The sequence below is a fragment of the Gallus gallus genome, chromosome Z (genome assembly GCF_016699485.2).
Source record: "Gallus gallus isolate bGalGal1 chromosome Z, bGalGal1.mat.broiler.GRCg7b, whole genome shotgun sequence".
Lineage (NCBI taxonomy): Eukaryota > Metazoa > Chordata > Aves > Galliformes > Phasianidae > Gallus > Gallus gallus.
Genome location: NC_052572.1, coordinates 47,180,074 through 47,197,495, shown reverse-complemented (window position 1 = coordinate 47,197,495; position 17,422 = coordinate 47,180,074). Strand labels below are relative to the sequence as shown.

At 42.8% G+C, this 17,422-nt stretch overlaps 1 protein-coding gene across 1 annotated transcript; it reads right to left on the bottom strand.

Annotated features, from left to right (window-relative positions):
- Nucleotides 1–5,161: 5,161 nt before the first annotated feature.
- On the bottom strand, nucleotides 5,162–13,593 carry STARD4 (StAR related lipid transfer domain containing 4). The gene is made up of 6 exons (NM_001079742.2): nucleotides 13,550–13,593; nucleotides 13,259–13,374; nucleotides 12,317–12,366; nucleotides 10,642–10,768; nucleotides 9,976–10,090; nucleotides 5,162–9,432 (listed from the first exon to the last, which is right to left on the bottom strand). The coding sequence occupies exons 2-6, from the start codon at nucleotides 13,361–13,363 to the stop codon at nucleotides 9,206–9,208; spliced, it is 624 nt and encodes a 207-aa protein (NP_001073210.2). The 5' UTR covers nucleotides 13,364–13,374; nucleotides 13,550–13,593; the 3' UTR covers nucleotides 5,162–9,205.
- Between the last annotated feature and the right edge of the window lie 3,829 nt (nucleotides 13,594–17,422).

Sequence of the window (17,422 nt, the reverse complement as noted above, 5' to 3'; positions counted from 1 at the left end):
TGCCACTTCCTTCTGAAGCCTACCAAACTGTTTTTCCATTCTTATTTCTAGAAAGTATTTTTAAAAGTTATGCGTCACTTTGTTGCAGTTAGCAGCCTGCCCATCACAGTGATCTTTTTTTCTATTTCTTATGAACCCAAATGCTATCAAAATGGTACTTTGTTAAGTGTTCTCTCGGCTAGTCCTTCCCCACGGGTTGTGTCTCCCATGTCTTTGACTGCTCTTGGATTTTTCTGTCTCTAATTAGTTACTCTCTGTCTCAAATTATATAGTCAAAAGCCATAGCTGCAAGTGGTACGTGAGTGTTGGCCTTGCAAGAATGAGCTGCTGGAAGGATTACTTTCTGTTTCTCTGCTCTGTTTCCTCAGCTGTTTACCCTCAGAAGCATTATCTCTGGTCTCTTTACTTTGGGTCACAGCTGTCAGCTCCTCTCCTGCAGAGCAGCTGCTTGGCCACTTTCTTGTCCTGGTGGAGCTTTTTTTAATTGCTCACCTGCAACTCCTTTGAGACAAGGAGGTGATGGAGTTCAGCACTGGTGGCAGTGCCCACTGAGGCTCCTTGTTCAGTCCTGTATGCATAAGAGATACCGGTTTGTAGAGACATACTTCACACTGCACTGAATAGGCATCCTCTGATTTCTTCTTTCTCCAAATTGTGAGAAGCTCAAAATCCTGGTGGGATATAATGGAGCCAGGGTAGAATTGCAAGGTACTCTTCCTTGCAACTGATCAGATGCACAATTATGAACATCGTCCTGTATCCCTAGTGAGCTGACAGATCAAATTAATACACCAATTTGCTAGGCTCAGTGCAGTGTGATTGGAACCTAAATTCAGGGCAGTGCTTGGATTGTAGCCTTTAGCAAGTCAGGAGATCTGACTCAGGATCGTACTTTGCTATCCTGCTCTACAGGCTCACAACCAACCCAGGTGCTGTGTTTGGGTTGGAAGGCCACCTGTCCAGTAGCTGAGACACCAGAACAGCTTGGTGGGGACTGGAAGAGGCAGAATGTGTCTCAAACTTTAACCTCTGGTCTAGGACTTGAGGATATGTTCTTTCCCACAGAACATTTCATCTTTAGCTTGGATTTTATTATTCATCTCACCCATCCTTATGTCTTCCATAAGGAAATGAGCTTAGATTAGGATTAAATACCACACAGTTTCTTAGTCATTCTAATTAGTATTCTTAACCATTGTCAAATGATCTGAAGTAGCTTCTGTACCTATTTCCATCCCACTTTTGGTAGAAGGCGTGTCCACGCTTTATGGGCTGGTTCGGGCCAGTTTGTGACTAGCACAGTGGGGGAACCCATGGACCAATGCCCTAGATAGAGAAAACAGCAGCAACGATCTGAGAAGAAACAAACTAATTTACTAAATATGGTATTGGAATGCAAGATAACATACTGTAATACAATATAATGCAATATAATTAGAATTGAAGCTAATAAACCAAATTAAATGAGAGAGAGCGTCTGAAAACCGAAGGCCTTACTCTAATGCTGAGGCAAAACGTGCAGTCAGGGCGAGCAGAAAGGGAGAGAGACAGGTCTCGTGACTTTGCCAGGTGTTTTATCTCCTCTCTGAATGCAAAGTCCTCTGGGGTATGTAGTTCTTCTCTTCTGGGACAGGTGCCTGGAACCGGAGCATTAACTCTAACTCCCAGTGCACTACATGATGTTATGATGTGGAATATCAATTACAAAAATCATAAAACCATGACATTCCACCCCTTATTCCACATTGTTTTATCATGCTTAATATACATAAACAAACAATAATTAACAAGCATTAAACAAACACACACACAAATATATATACATGAAATTACTGACTGCACTTCCCCAACATCGAATTCCCTTGTGCTACACATCGAACACCACACTTCTCTGCATCACCCACCAAGTGGACCCAGCTTCCTGAGCAAAAACAGTTCCATGGAGACATTTGCCCTTCCCAGAAGCTGGAAAGACCCGAACTGCTTTCCCCAACATTTTCTTTACATGCACTACGGGGACCTTATCTCCCTTGGCAGTAGGCAGGGAGCTGTCAGGACCATCACGATTGACCAATCCTTGGGTGTTGACCAACTTCTGCCAAATGCTTCTCCCAGTACTTAAGTTTTACTTAAGTTACTTAAGTTACTTTACCTCTGCAAATTGGTTTGATTCTCCTTTACCATCAGTGGCCTCTGCAACTTGTCATGTGGGGCTCCACACAGCATCTTTCCATCTGCGATGCTTCCCCACAACAGGACATGATCCAACTGTGAACAGGGCGTATTTCTTTTCATTTTCTGTAGTTCATTGTATGGTGGGGCCTCTTTAGCTCGCAATACTTCTGCTGGTGATGTTCCAAACTTTTTGCCTTCAGGCCAGTCCATGATCACCTCTAGGATTCCTGGACGACTGAGGTTCCCCATCTGAGCTCATTGCATTATCAACGCAATCCACTTACTCCAAGTGGCATCAGTAGCATGATGGGTGGAGGGAACCTTTCCTTTGAACATCCAGTTCAGCACTGGCAGTTGAGGTGCCAGAAGGAGCTGAGTTTCAATACCAACTACTTCAGAAGCAGCCCAAACCCCCTCATACATGGCTAAGATCTCCTTTCCAGTTGGAGTGTAGTGCTCTTCAGACCCCCTGTATGCTCGACTCCAGAATCCCAGGGGTCGGCCTCGGGTCTCTCCTGAGGATCTTTGCCACAAACTCCAGGTGGAACCTTTCTCTCCAGCAACAGTGTAGAGGATGTTCTTTACATCCTGTCCTGTCTGTACTGGCCCCAGGGCCACGGCTCAGGCTCTTGTTTAATCTGCTCAGTAGCCTGCTGCTGCTCAGGACCCCACAGAAAGTTATACTTCTTCCACATCACCTGATACAGGGGGCTTACAATGAGGCTGTAGTTTGGAACACGCATCCTCCAAAAGCCCACTACACTCAGACAAGATTGTGTCTCTTTCTTAGTAGTGGGTAGAGACATGGCGGTGACTTTGTTGATCACATCTGCTTTGATGTGATGACGTCCATCTTGCCACTTTATACCTCGGAACTGAATTTCCTGGGCAGGTCCTTTCACTTTGCTTCACTTAACAACGAAACCAGCTTGCAGAAGAATTTGGATTATTCACTCACCTTTCTTGAAAACTTCTGCTGTACTGCCCCACACAGCAATATCATCAGTGTACTGCAGGTGCTCAGGTGCACTGCCCTGTTCCACTGCAGCTTGGATCAACCCATGGCAAATGATTGGGCTGTGTTTCCAGCCCCACAACAGATGGATCATCTGATAAGCCAGGCTATTCGAAGCACAGCTTGCAATGTGGCCATGGTGGCTCTCCCCACTGCATGGCCTGGCCGAGTCCCGCGCACAGCCATCACTGAGTACCAACTGAACACTGGTGCACGATTAGCTCCATCTGGGCTGAAACTCGGATACAAGGAGGGCACAGTGCAGCACCAACGAAATTTATGGCAAATAATTGTATGCATTATGATACCTGGGCTAAACATAGTTCTGTGAGCAGCGAAAAATATGCAGCTGTGCTTCCTGTTTTGATAAAGGAATTTGAGACTGCAAGCCCATTTTCAGTTAAAATAAATACATTATCTGCAAATTTTCTAATGGAGTGTATGGAGGTGCAATCCAAAATGTGACCAAGTCTCTTTATCAGACTTCTATAAGACCTCTCTTACCAGAGAGAAATACCCCTCACTTCACCATCACACCTGATTCATGTCATCACTTAAGGCAGTTTGCACATTTGTAAGCAATTGTCAAAGATGAAGTACAGGAAGAGTAAAATTTCATCAAAAAATCTCTGATGAGCACCTTGAGAGCTCACTAAAGATTGTAACCTCTGCCATAAAGATTGTAACCTCTGCCACTGAACTACAGTGATGTGTCAGTTTTACAAAAGCAAGGTCACATATTCCACTGTTTTTATGTTTTTGTGGCCCTTTTTTTTAATGTTTTAATTAAAAAAAAAACACATTAAAATTAAAATAAGTTTTGTTGCTTATGTATGTTAACTACATTTTGAGGGCTGCTCTGAAAGCATTGCCTCTTATTTTATTATGCTGGCCCACATCAGAGGAAGATTTTGGTGGTATGGCAGCAGAGGTTGAACCTTTCCACCAATATTCCATTCCATTTTGTTGCTGTGTGATAGATGGCAGTAGAGGGGCAGTCTGACAAGACGAGATCTGACACAGAAGTGCAGACAAAACAAAGAAGTGGAATTGAATTCCTCCATTCAGAAAAAAATGGCACCCATTGACATTCATCAATGTCTGCTGAACGTTTACAGAAACCAAACAGTGAACATGAGCACACTGATGCTGTGCATTTCAGCAGCAATGACAGTGGGTCACCTCCCCTGGTGCAGACTGTCATGTGTGCTGCATGCAGGCTCTTCTTGTTCATGACTGGCAAAAATGCATAGCTAGTGGTAGTGACTGTGTTGAAAAAGAGTGTTTCATAGATTGGAATTTGCTCTACTAGTGCTATTTTGCTCTCTCTATTGGTTATAGTTTCCATTTAAATAAGCGAGAGGCATTACTTTCAGATGAACTTTCACAGATGCAGCCATAGACAATTTGTCTTCACTCAAGGCAGCACAGGCAAGCCAAAAGGTAAGACACCCATGGTACGGGCATTTCTTTGTTTGTTAAAGTTCTAATTAACTAAATATAAAAACAAATGTTCTAGCACGTAGTACTATATGCCAATCTACATGCCTTCTGCAAGATGTTAAATGCAGCTGTGTTTGGTTGAACTTAATGTTAGTTATCTTTAGTTAGTTAGTTATCACATTTAAGAAATGGCTTTATTAACTGCCAAAATTAAGACAAAAAGTTCTTCCACAGCAACTGGAGTCATTACAAAATGTTTAGAATAATAGCTGTGAGAAAATACTATCAGTGTATTTTCCAAGAGGTTTTAATTTAGCAGAAATTTAAGTCTGATTGAGCATCTTCCCAGGCTGAATCATGACTCTAGATAAAGATCCATGGTTCTCCTTCTAAATATATGGAGATTAATAGTACCAGAGACATCACCACACAGCTGAAAATGAGATACATCATTAGACACCACTCCCCCAAAGTAGCTGAATACTACACTACCTGCACTGATATTGAAAAAGACATGCCATGAGTCTATTAGCATTCATCTTTTAATTTATTTTGTAATTGCATTCAAAATATAAACAGAAACATCTTAAGTACTTAACACAATCATTCAAACCACTGTTAAGCCAGACTGACTTTCATTTTTCTAAACACAGGCCTAGCTTGACTGGGTTCAATAGAACTATCACTACTTTTCCAGCAATGGACCTGTACATTGAATAACTAGCTCACGCTATCAAAACAGTTCTAGTTGTTTATGATCACTGGAGGAACACACTGTTTTCACTGTTTTCATTCTGATCCATTAAAAGCATAGCAAGATAATAAAATCTGAGATTAGGGCTTGTGCTGTCCCCAGAGTGTCTGGCTGAGGTACTGTTCCACCTCTCACCAGTGTAGTGGAGCACCTTGGGCTGCACCAACATTGCACTTAGCCCAACATCTGTCTACTGCACAAACAAAATAAGTAGCACAGCTACAAAGAAATTTCAAAGCTGGAGGCTTTAGGCGGCAAATAAAAGCTAAACATAATGATTGTCTTATCTTTAGCCATCCTTCCCATCCACACATACAGGACATAGTTAAAAAGACAGACTTAAAATAAACAAATATATTACCTAAACCCCTGAATAGTTTGCTTTCTTTCTTTCTTTCTTGTTCTTTTAATTACTAGCCATATAAAAATATTGTTGATGTGTCTATATACATCCTATTTCCCTAGCAAAAACTGGCATTTATCTGCCATTTATGCTTGGGTTCCTCGTTAAGAAGCTGATTTCAGGTGACACTGTTCTACTGAAACTCTGAGTTCAAGTACTGAATGCAGCATGTGCCTCTTCCCAAGAACAGAAACACTGGCAAACCTCAGAAACTTGCATAAATTCTGTTGCTGTTCTGATGACAGCAAACTATACAAAGTAATTTACTTTGCCTTCCACTATCTCCTAACAAGCAGAGTATGTGATCCTGTGCTTCGTCCCCTCAAATCCCTTCCTACTTTGTACTGTCTTGCTCCATCCAGACTGTTTGTTGACTTAGGAGGAAAGCAATGCCATGGGAGGGGAAAGAAATTCTTCTGATCTGATTGGTACTTGATACTGGCTTTTTTGGTTCTGAATGTATTCTGGTTAAAGAACAGCTCTGCCTCAGTACCTCACACTCCTCACTTTCTTTTAGTATAGCTAAGGATTGAAAGTTGTGACTTCAAACACAATATTCTGTGAAACCAGACACCTTTCTTACAGTTCTGTGTTACTCTATAGCTCAACTGCTTCAAATGGTCAGAGAAGAGGTATCAGCAATGCATCACTTCAGTAGCGTCATCAGCACACTGTCCATCATTGCTTTCTTAAACTAGAAACATTTTAGAAGCAAGAGAATAACCAGAATAAATCCTTAAGGTTTGATGGCACCTTCCATGTATTTTCCTCATCTGAAAACTGAAGAATTGTATTATGCTGACATTAAGAAATCTGGCTCTGGTCTCTGCCTCCTGTAGTCTCTGTTGTTATTCACTCAAATGTTCAGACTCACTGTCAGAAGCAATAGACTACATCTATTAGAACACACAAAGCCAGTTTACTCGGTGTTTAAAGAACAAATTATAATGCATCATAATGCAAAATAAAAGGCCCACTTGGCTTTCAGACATTTGTCCTTATTCACTACATCTTTCCGTCTCTTGGCCTCTTACTTAAAACAGCTCTTGATAAAAAATAAACATGCATGGAGAAATGTATATTAAAAAACATCATCATACTTAAAATACACCAAGGATTTTCTAACGAGTCTTCTTTCTTTGGCTGCTCTGTGCTTTATCAGCCTATCTTCATCTGAAAGCTTAAAAGGCCATTTCACTTCATACAAATAAGGCTGGATAACCCTATAGAAATGCAAGAGTCCTTAAACTGGGTATTTGAACAGGGACCTTGTGATCTTTTCTATAGCGTCTAGTGCTCTGCAAACATCATCCTCATGTCTACAAGCATCTCATGCTCCTTTTGACCTGCTTCTCCAGCAGTGAAGTGCCTCTGTAGGTTTAAACTGAACTCTTTACGAAGACATTGAGTATTATATCTGTATCACAACCCCTCAACTAGTCCCTGAAGCCTTAAAAAAAAAAAAAAAGACTTTTTCTTTCACACTAAAATGAAGACTTAAAAAAAAGCAGATTAATGACTATCTATGTAGTCTGTGTAATTGGGAAGAACAAATAAGGTACACCTCACACAACTTCCTCTGTAATCATGTCAGCACTCATCCCAGCTAGGGCTTTCTTACTTGCTTCTATACCAGTACCACTACAAAGCAGCACACCAGCACTCAGGGAAAAATGATTACTCAGTACGATTGATGGTAAAAGAGCACCCTCTGAACTTCCAGGGTGTGAGGGAAACAAGAAAGACAGGAAAGACAGGAAGACTAACCAAGGAGATTAAAAGGAACAGAAGAATACACAAAACCCAACAGAGAAGTTATTTTTTTTTTTTTATCTGTTACGGCTATTTCATGTCATTATCTTTAAGCATTGTAAACAGTGCTGTATACCTTAAACATGAAGCTAGTTTGAAGAACCCTTACTACTTGGTGTCTTTTTTTTTTCCACATCTCTCCTTGAGCAATGAGAAAGAAAAGTCCTTACTATTCAAAGTTCAGCTACAGTGGCTAATGCCCAAAGAGCCAATATTCCAGAGGAACATCTTCCATGTGAATGCATTTTCCTTAGAGTAAACTACCAAAACTGTATGTATACAACTGGCCTCAAAACACTAGGGCTACGAGATACCTTCCCAAACTACAACACAGCTACACTTGCACTGGGAAAGCACAGGGAAAATTACAATCTCACCTGAGAAATGGATGCACAGCAACAATGAAAGCTCAGTGTCAGGTTTTAAAGAGAACTAAGGACCTAGCAGCACAGACAGTAGGCTTCTCGAAGTCCTCACACCTATCAGCATTGCTAGGTGATTGAATATCCTAAAAAACATGACCCTCCACCTTCCTGCAGCTCCGAGCAACTCTATAGCTTGTATTTTAACCTTCAGTCAGCCATATTTTAAGACGCTTAGTTCACTTATTGCAAATTTCAACAGAAAACTCTACTGTGCTGTACCATCATGCTGGCAGTCTGTGTTGCTCTGGTTAAACCAAAGCCTACGCCTAAGCAACTTAATGGTACTGTCTGTAGCTTTAGTAACTGAAAGCTAAGAAAGACAAAAATTAAGCTAGAAAACACAGTTCCATGCAAAATTTAGTAAAAATAACTATTTAGAAGTGCTGAGTACTACAGAGGTACCATTGCAGGTTTGCTATTTTGACAATTACATGTGTGACTAAAAGTCCACTAAAAACTATGAAAACACACCTCATGACTTAAAGGAGCTTTGGATCAGCTGTAAGGGCATTCCTTTATCTACGCACTGAGACTGTTATATACAACAGTTACCAAGCTACAGTTACAACATTAAAGAAATGCCAATAACGAATACTTGATTTGCTAACATGAGCAAAGAGCTTTCTTATGAATAGTATTGTTTAACAGTATAGCTATGGGCCATCTCAATGATAAATCAAAGCAAGTTTTTAACACAGAAATTAAAGATGCACCAGTACAAACTACATAAATTAAAAAATTAAATTAAATGTAAATGTATATATATGCATATATATATTACAAAATTGCATCTCCTACGAGCTGCTGTCTGTACAGCAACCTGCACCCACAAAACCCTGAGCACTTCACTCTCAGTACTGTTGTTGAGAGCCAAGTTTCTGATCCACTTTTCAAGTTCACATACACATTCGCTGTTTTCCACCTAAGGAAGTAAGGGATTTATAGGTTCAGACTACTCACACAGCTGCAGTGTGCTGAGCAGGAAACAAGATCTTGTGCTGTGAAATAGGAATGTACTGTAAGTATCACATCAAAGTTGTCCGGATTCCTCTACAGAAAGGTTCAGGAATCATTCAGGAGCAATGTTATTCACCTTTGAGCTCAGTAGTTAACCCATGCTAAGCTAATCAATATAATTTGATTGCAAGAAATGCACGGGCTTCTCAGTCACTTTTTGTCTACGATTTCAGTGCCTTTTTGAGGTCGGAGTAGAAATTGGTTAGGGTACTAGCCATGGCAGTGTCCACTGCAGACTGAGGTAGCATCCCTCGCAGTTCGGTCTGAATATAGCCTGTCAAAAGGCTGTGGCTAGGATAGTCCTTAAGAGGGACGCAGAACCAGCCACACGGGTGATTGAATCCACGGACAAAATTAGGTCTCACCTCTCCATAGTTAAGGCTTACACCTGTCACGGGAAACAAACAAAAAAGGGAAAATGAATTTGAGACAGATTAAAAAAAAATAAACAAACAGCGTATTTAATAGAAACTCCTTTTTGTACTTGGAGAATTTAGTAGTACTGACAGAAATGCTTTAATGCTTTTGGGTACCTTCATGCCTGAAAGCTGTCTGCTCTCCTTCCAAACTCATTCACAGACAAGCAGAGCTTGACAAGCAGAAATCAACATTAAAAGACATTCCTTCCACTTACTAACAAGCTTCTTACTCTACTCATTTCAATGTATGAGCTGAGACAAGCCACACAATTTGCCTTAACCATCCCACAGTCAACATAAATGACCCTTGGCACACAGAGATGGCTCACGGATATTGCAGTAACCTGTACACTTTTTCAAGTCTGTAGAACTTTAAAACACCTCCGAAATATTTGTTGGAGATCATCTCATACCATTTTTGAATGTTTACTGCCGAAGCATTATTAATTCAAATCAAATCTTAAGCCAAACAGCCATTGTTAAGAATTAAGCAGAGTTGAGTGGTGCCCTACCACATGATAGAAGCCCATCTTCATAGCTTGTAGTGTAAGAAAAATCAACAAACTCCCTTGGTGCTATGATGTTCCAGAGCTGTCCAGCAGTGGTGTAGCGCATCACACAGCAGTTCTTGTTGAGTGAAAGAGAGAAACAAAACAAAAGCATCTTAGTATAATAAATGACACTGTATTCATAAATGCAAGCAGCTAGCCTTTTCCATAGAGATAGCAGATTCTGTCAGCTACATGCTCTCCAGACAACTTCAGTGAGATATGAAGGAAGGAGCTGCTTTCAGTCTAAACAATGAAGTTTGTCGGGACTTGTCATCTGCAGCTGCAGAGACCGAGAATATACGGCACCTTTAAACCTGACTACTGACTAAAACTACAGAACCATAGTTACACCTGGGAACTAAAAGCCATGTATGCTTTATATGGCTTTCCCACTACCTAGGAAGTCCAAAAGGACCACAAATAAATTTCAAGAAACCACTCTCAGCAGCCAGAAATCCTCAAGCAAGGTTACCCACAGCATATATACACACTATCCATGCAGATAAATAAGCATGGCAGAAAACAGGCAGAAAAACATTAGTACTTATTGGAACAACTGCTCTTCTGTAATGTTAGATTCACATGAGTCTACATGCACATCCCTGAAGAATCTAAACAAGTCTTCACCTCTTCAAATGTTTCCACGATGTCCATTGTAGTCATTAAGCTGTCCCAGTCGAGCCTATAAGGTCCAGGACGAATATGATCCACTATTCTGTTAGTAATATCTTCTACCACTCCTTGAGCTTTGTACCTAAAGAAATATAAGTTTATATTTAAAAGAAATCATTTTTTATTAAGTATTCCATTAGTCTGCAACAGCATATTTACTATGATACCTTGGTATCTGGAATTATATAGTCAGGGGATGACTGCATTAGAAAGGTAATACAGGAAAGATCTGAGTGTGCATCTCTTCTTTTATGCAATAAATTTTATTCTGAGAATAATATCCTTACACTATAATCTATATTTCTTAAATTGCAAATCAGAAGAATTATCATGTTTCATCCAACGTATTATTTCGCTGCTCTTGCAATGGGAGCAAGGGAGTCCACAAGAGAAAAGTAAAACTAACAACAACAACAAAATGAGAGCAGGATACAGTGAGAAAAACAGTTTTCATAAAATAGAAGTAACAGTAGTAGAATGAAGATAAACTACATTCTGCTTTGGCAGCCTACCAGACTACCAAATAATTTGGTGTAAGACACCACAGAACATTCATTTGTTATATTTTAAGTAGACAACAGATGTTTTGATTACTTGAGTTACTGAGTTTCAAGCTCCTGAGGGGGTGGAAATGATCACAGTCATTATTTTCAAAACACTTCTTATCCATTGAGCAGTTCTTTTCAGTAGTAGGTAACTCGTCTCACAACTCACTGATTTATTTACTTGCACACGTCACCCCTTTTCACTCATAGTTACCTCGCTGAGGCCAACCTCAGCTGTTTTTTTCCTTCAGAACTGAGGGACCACGTTAAAAGGCCACTGCCTTCTAGTTTTGCATTTGGAATGTTCTTCAAATTGTCCTTTCTTCATCAGGTTTACAATCAACCCTGCAGCCACCTGCATACAGCAGCCACACCCCTGTTGGCAGTTGTTCAAGTTACACAACCTGGTGTTGACAGTGTGCTGGTGGCTCTGCACAGTGTCAGTAGACACTTTGTACCCAGTACCATCAACCCTTAACAAATTTACCCGGACAGAGTACTCAGAGTTACCAGTCCTCAAGATTCTTTTCAAACACTATCTTTTCACAGCACTCCCCGTTTCTTCAGAATGATGTTTTCTACTAATACTTCTACCTGCAGATAACTACAAATCCAGTGCCAAAAACTCACAGGAAGGCTCCACGTGTCACACACCTCTCCCACAACTACATGCTTGATATTTTGTTCTACCAGTTTCATAGCCAGTAAGAGTGTGCAAACACTGTCTGTGCTGTCACTCAACAATACTGCAGACCTATCAAACCTGTATGTGATAGTATGGTTTGCAGACCGTCTTTTTAAAATGCCAGGGCATTCCCCATTGTGCAAATCAGCCAGTGGGAGTTTTGTGGTGTGCTCCATAGTTTTGATTGTTCATTACTTAGACAGCAAACAAGCATGAAGCATCAAAAGCATAACACTAAAAAGAAACAGTATAGGTCTTTACAAGACAACAAGGCACAGTAGATGATACACTTAGCTCCTCCTGCAGAGAATCTGTGGAGTTTGTTCACAACCATCATTTCTAAACTACAAAGCATATTTGGGGATTCTTAAAAATTCACCTTCTTTGCAAGCAAACTTACAGGTATCCACTGAATTCTTCTGATGGTTTACGCCACACCACTGCATCTTTCTGGAAGAAAATTAAAGATATTACGTTAATAGTCATTTACAAACCCTTCTAACATGTCCACAAAATGCCTGAATTTGTCCAGAAGGCCAACTGTATCCTGGGCTGCTTCAAAAGGGGGGTGGCCAGCAGCACCAGGAAGGTGATTGTCCCCCTCTGCTCTGCCCTCATGGGGCCCCATGTGGAGTGCAGCATCCAGCTCTTGGCCCAAAACAGATCCAGAGGAGAGCCTTGAAGACTATCAGAGAGCTTGAGCATCTCTCCTATGAAGACAGGATGAGGGAGGTGAGCTCATTCAGCCTGGAGGAAGGAAGCTGTGGGGAGACCTCACTGCAGACTTTCAGTACTTACAGGAGGCTGACAGGAAGGCTGGGGAGTGACTCTGTCAGAGACCACGTGAACACGAAAAGAGATGAAGGCTTTAAACTAAAAGTTGGGAGATTCGGATTAGATGCCAGAAGGAAATTCTTTCTTCAGAGGCTGGTGAGACACCAGCAGGGGCTGCCCAGAGAAGCTGTGTGTGCCCCATCCCTGGAGGTATTCAGGCCTGACTGGATGGGGCTCTGGGCAGTGGGAAACTAGGTGACCTTTAAGGTCCCTTCCAACCCAAACCATTCTGTGATTGTGAGAGGCTTGGGTGCTCTGTTCCTCCCTTTCAAGACACTGAATTTGTTAATTTAGTAAATAATCAAGTCATATTTGGAACCCTTTGCCTCTTACCAATGCTAACAAGGGAAAATAACGTATAAGAACGACCAAAAATGTTGTTATAAAAGATAAAAATTGATGACATTAAGCCTACCAAACAGCTAAACCGAGATGTCAGAGCACAACTGTGACATCCACGTGACCTACACCTGCTAGCAGACACGGGAGGGGCCGCTGCACCACTCACAGTTTTCCTGGCGATCCGCCACTCGCTGTCGGCGATGCTGTGGTAGCGGAGCAGCGTGTTCTGCAGCCTGGTAGCCAGGGGCGCGGGATCCGGCAGCAGGTCCATCGGCGTTCTTCCTGTGCGAACACACGGCCCCACACATTGCCACCGGGCACCCCACCGCCCGGACCCGCAGGCACTGTGCCTGCCTTCTACGCGCCCCAACCAGCTGTCCCCCGCACTCAGCTCAGCGCAGTGCCAGCCAGCCCCGACCCTGCCACACCGTCCCGCAGCCACCCCCGCTCCGCTCACCCGCGGCTACCGCCACACTCCGCACTTCGCTCCGGCTCAACTCTGGCGGGCGGCCCGGCAGCTCCGCTCCGCGACCCAATCGGCCGATGCCGGCAGCCAATGAGACCGCAGTTGGCTTCCGGCGCGGCCAATGGCGACGCTGCCCGCCTCGACAGAGAATGAGGCTCGGGGCGGGGACGGGAAGGGAACGAGGAAGCGTGACCGGCTCAGCCCCTGCCCACCGTACCCGTCACCTCGTATCGCGCGATGTGCCGTCGGGGCGCCATCACCAGCTGGAGGTCGCAGGACGGCTCCCCGTTGGCTGTCGCGGGGTAGGCACGTGCTTTGATTGGGCAGAGGAAAGACGTATTCCGTCAGGCTCCTGCCCGTCACCGCTTTGTGAGGGCGGTGCCTGCGGGCTGCCGGCTGCTCGCAGGGTTATGGGCAGGGCTTTGCTTCCTTGCGCGCTGTTGCTTACTTTAAACTGCTGATGTGAGCGTGGCCACCTGGTTCTGTCAACTTTTGGGTGAAGGAATGGCACGTTTTTATTGGGAAACGGCGGTTTTTAAATAAAACCAAATTAGTGGAAGTGTGTCACCTTGCTATAGATTAGCCATCCTGTGTAGGGCCACCGCTGTGTAGTAGCCAGCTGAGTGGTTTGGTTGGACTGGGTCCATGAGCACTGCTAAATCACAGAAACACAGAAAACCCCAAGTGGGAAGGCACCCACAAGGATCATCGAATCCTGCTTCTGGATCCACACAACACCACACATCATTCAAACACTGTGTGTTACTGTTTAGTCCAAACACTCTTAGAACTCCAGCACAGGGGCCGTGCCCACCGCCCTGGGTAGTTCGCTCCATGCCCACCACCCTCTGGTGCAAACCCTTCCCCTGACCCCCAGCTGCCCCTCCCCTGACACAGCTCCATGCCGTTCCCTCAGGCCCTGTCGCTGTTACACAGAGCAGAGCTCAGCGCTGCCCCTCCGCTCCCTGTGAGGAGCTGCAGCTGCCATCAGGCCTCCACTCAGCTCCCCTGCTCTGGTCCCACACTCAGGGACCTCTGCCACTCCTTACATGTCTTCTTGTCCAGACCCCTCACCACAGACGCTCTGTTCAGTTCCTTGAAGCTGAGCTTGTCCTAGAATACCTAGTGCTTCATCCCATAAAAATACATACAGAGACTATGAGGCTAGATCCTGGTGTTTAATGTCAGCCAAACCATACATAATACTGGTTTCTTCTGGAGGTGTTTCCTTGTGGAATGAGTGACACAGAGAAACAAGCATATTGTAGGCAGCTTCTGAGACTGACCCCAACATCTTGCAGGTGTGTTAGAGGCAACAAAACGACCAAATTCTGCTTCTGTGACAAAGTATATGGAGATGCTCATATTCTACGTGCTTGCTCCTATCTGGCATTCAATGAGCTAGTTCCTGCTCAGAACAGGGATTAAATACTTTGTTAGATCAAACCCAAACTCTATCTGCTGGAAGAGCAAGAGCTGCAGACCCATATTTGTCTCATTAAAGTTACTCTGACCAATATGTATGTCTTAACTTCAAATATGTCTGACCTGACTATTGTGCCTTTCAGTTAGAAAACTAATGGGCTGCACTTAACAGACACGTTTGAAAAGGTGGAATTTTTTTTCCCTGTTTTTCTGGTTCATTAGGAGCTTTCTGCTTCATACAAGCACTGACTAAGACTTGCACAATCAGAGGTGTCAGAGAGTTTGTGTACAGAAATCTGAAGATAACGGGGTCTGGCACACTCTATTTTGGGTATCTCTCTCCTCTTCGACTGATGGGTAGGCAAAGGGAGTTATACAACTTTTCTGAGAAGGAAAAGTAACTAAATAACAGTATTTCCTTAATCACAGAATCATAGAATTCTTTCAGTTGGAAGGGACCTTTAAAACTAATCTAGTCCAACTCCCCTGCAATGAACAGGGACATCCACAGCTAGATTAGTTTGATCAGAGCCTGGCTCAGCCTGGCCATGAATGTCTCCAGGGACAGGGTTTCCACCACATCCCTGGGCAACCTGTTCCAGCCTTACTACCTTCACTATAAAAGACTTTTTTCTTATATCCAACCTAATCTCCCCTCTTTAAGTTTGAAATCATTTCCCCTTGTCCTGTCACCAGAGACCCTGCTAAAGAGTCTGTCTTCTTCCTTCTTATAGCTCACCTTTAGATAATGAAAGTCCACTATCAGATCACCTCAGAGCCTTCTCTTCTCCAGGCTGAGCAACCTCAATTCTCTCAGCCTGTCCTCACAGGAGAGGTGTTCCATCCCTGGGATCATTTTTGTGGCCCTCTTCTGGGCACAGTCCAATAGGTCCATGTCTCTCCTGTACCGAGGACTCTGCGTCTCAACAAGCAGAACTTTGTTTTGTTGTACAATTCTATCTAACAGATGGAGTTGTACAGATTTTTATTATTATTATTATTATTATTATTTTCTCTTGGCTTGTTTCAGACTAGTCATTTCTGTAGGATATTAAAGAGTGCCATGACTGGATGACTGATGTATTTACCTGTTCCTAGACAAGTGCTCAGTTTGGTCATGAATGTTGTATTTTCCATTAACCTACTCAGTTTTCCTGAGCTGGTTATTGTGCTCAGAGTTATTAGAACATTAGACTTGAACCTACAAATACTTTTTGGTATAAAATGATCTTATGCTGGAATAGGCAGCCCAGAGAGGTTGTGGATGCCCCTGCAGGTGTTCAAGGCCAGGTTGGATGGGGCTCTGGGCAGCCTGGTCTAGTATTAGATATGGAGGTTGGTGGCCCTGCTTGCAGCAGTGGAGTTGGAGGTTCATGATCCTTGAGGTTCCTTCCAACCCAAGCCATTCTATGATTCTATGATCAACTTCAGGCAATGAAAGCACCTTACAGATGCAAGTACAGTTCAGAACCCTGGTGATGTTTCTGATGTGCTGATTTTAGCTGTGAAATGTAGAAAACACTCCACATCAATGAAAATTTTGAAGTCTTGGGCCTTTACAAAGGCACCAACAAGCATGGTAGGATTCAGACTCTTCAAACTCAGAGCTTATGTTTTGCACAAAACACACAGATTCTATAGCCCTTTAAAATTATTCTTACTGTGAATACATAGAATCACAGAATCACAAAATCACAGCATGGCTGAGGTTGGCAGGAGCCTCTGGGTCCAACTCCTGCTCAAACAGGGACACCAAGAGCAGAATGCCCAAGCCCACACCCAGGTGGTGTTTGAACCACCTATGACCTTGTGGAGGAGACTGCACAACCTCACTGGGCAACCCACATGGTACAGAAGTACTTCCTGATGTTCAGAGGGAATGGCTTATGCACATTTAATTAAACACAATATTTTTTTTTCCTGAAACTGACTACCATGTCATCCAAAGCCATACAGACCCAAGAGTTTCTCTCTAAATAATGTATCAGCAGCTGGATGTTGTACATGGCCAGCCTTGATGTTCCTAGCCAGACTACCATAGCATTTCATCTCACAGTAACACTAATGTCTAACTCCCTTGGAACATCAACCAATGAAACCTTGACTCCTTAGACTTTGTTTCTTACTGAAAACATGCACAGATTCTATCCAAGCAGTAAATGTCACACAAGCTACTAAGTCCAGTTCACCTGCAGTCTGTATTAAGAGGCTCTCCTTAATCCAGAGTGGACAAAAAGGGTTTTTTTTTTTTTTGTTTTTTGTTTTTTGTTTTTTTTTTTTCCCCACAGAAATGTTCAGAAGTATGAAGAAAACAAAACTTATTTTTGCTGTTAGACAAGCACATCAATTGCTGGAGCAGTTCCTCATAGCCAGACAGCTAATAATTCCTGCAATGCTGTCAAAAAATAAGCCTCAACAAAATACTTTTGTGGAAAACCT

Coding starts and splice junctions, on each gene's coding strand:
- STARD4 (NM_001079742.2), bottom strand. CDS start 13,363: ATGGACCTGCTGCCGGATCCCGCGCCCCTGGCTACCAGGCTGCAGAAC. Junction 10,769..12,316: donor GAAGAATTCAGTGGATACCT/GTAAGTTTGCTT, acceptor ATATTTCTTTAG/GTACAAAGCTCAAGGAGTGG. Junction 9,433..9,975: donor AGATGGGCTTCTATCATGTG/GTAGGGCACCAC, acceptor TTCCCGTGACAG/GTGTAAGCCTTAACTATGGA.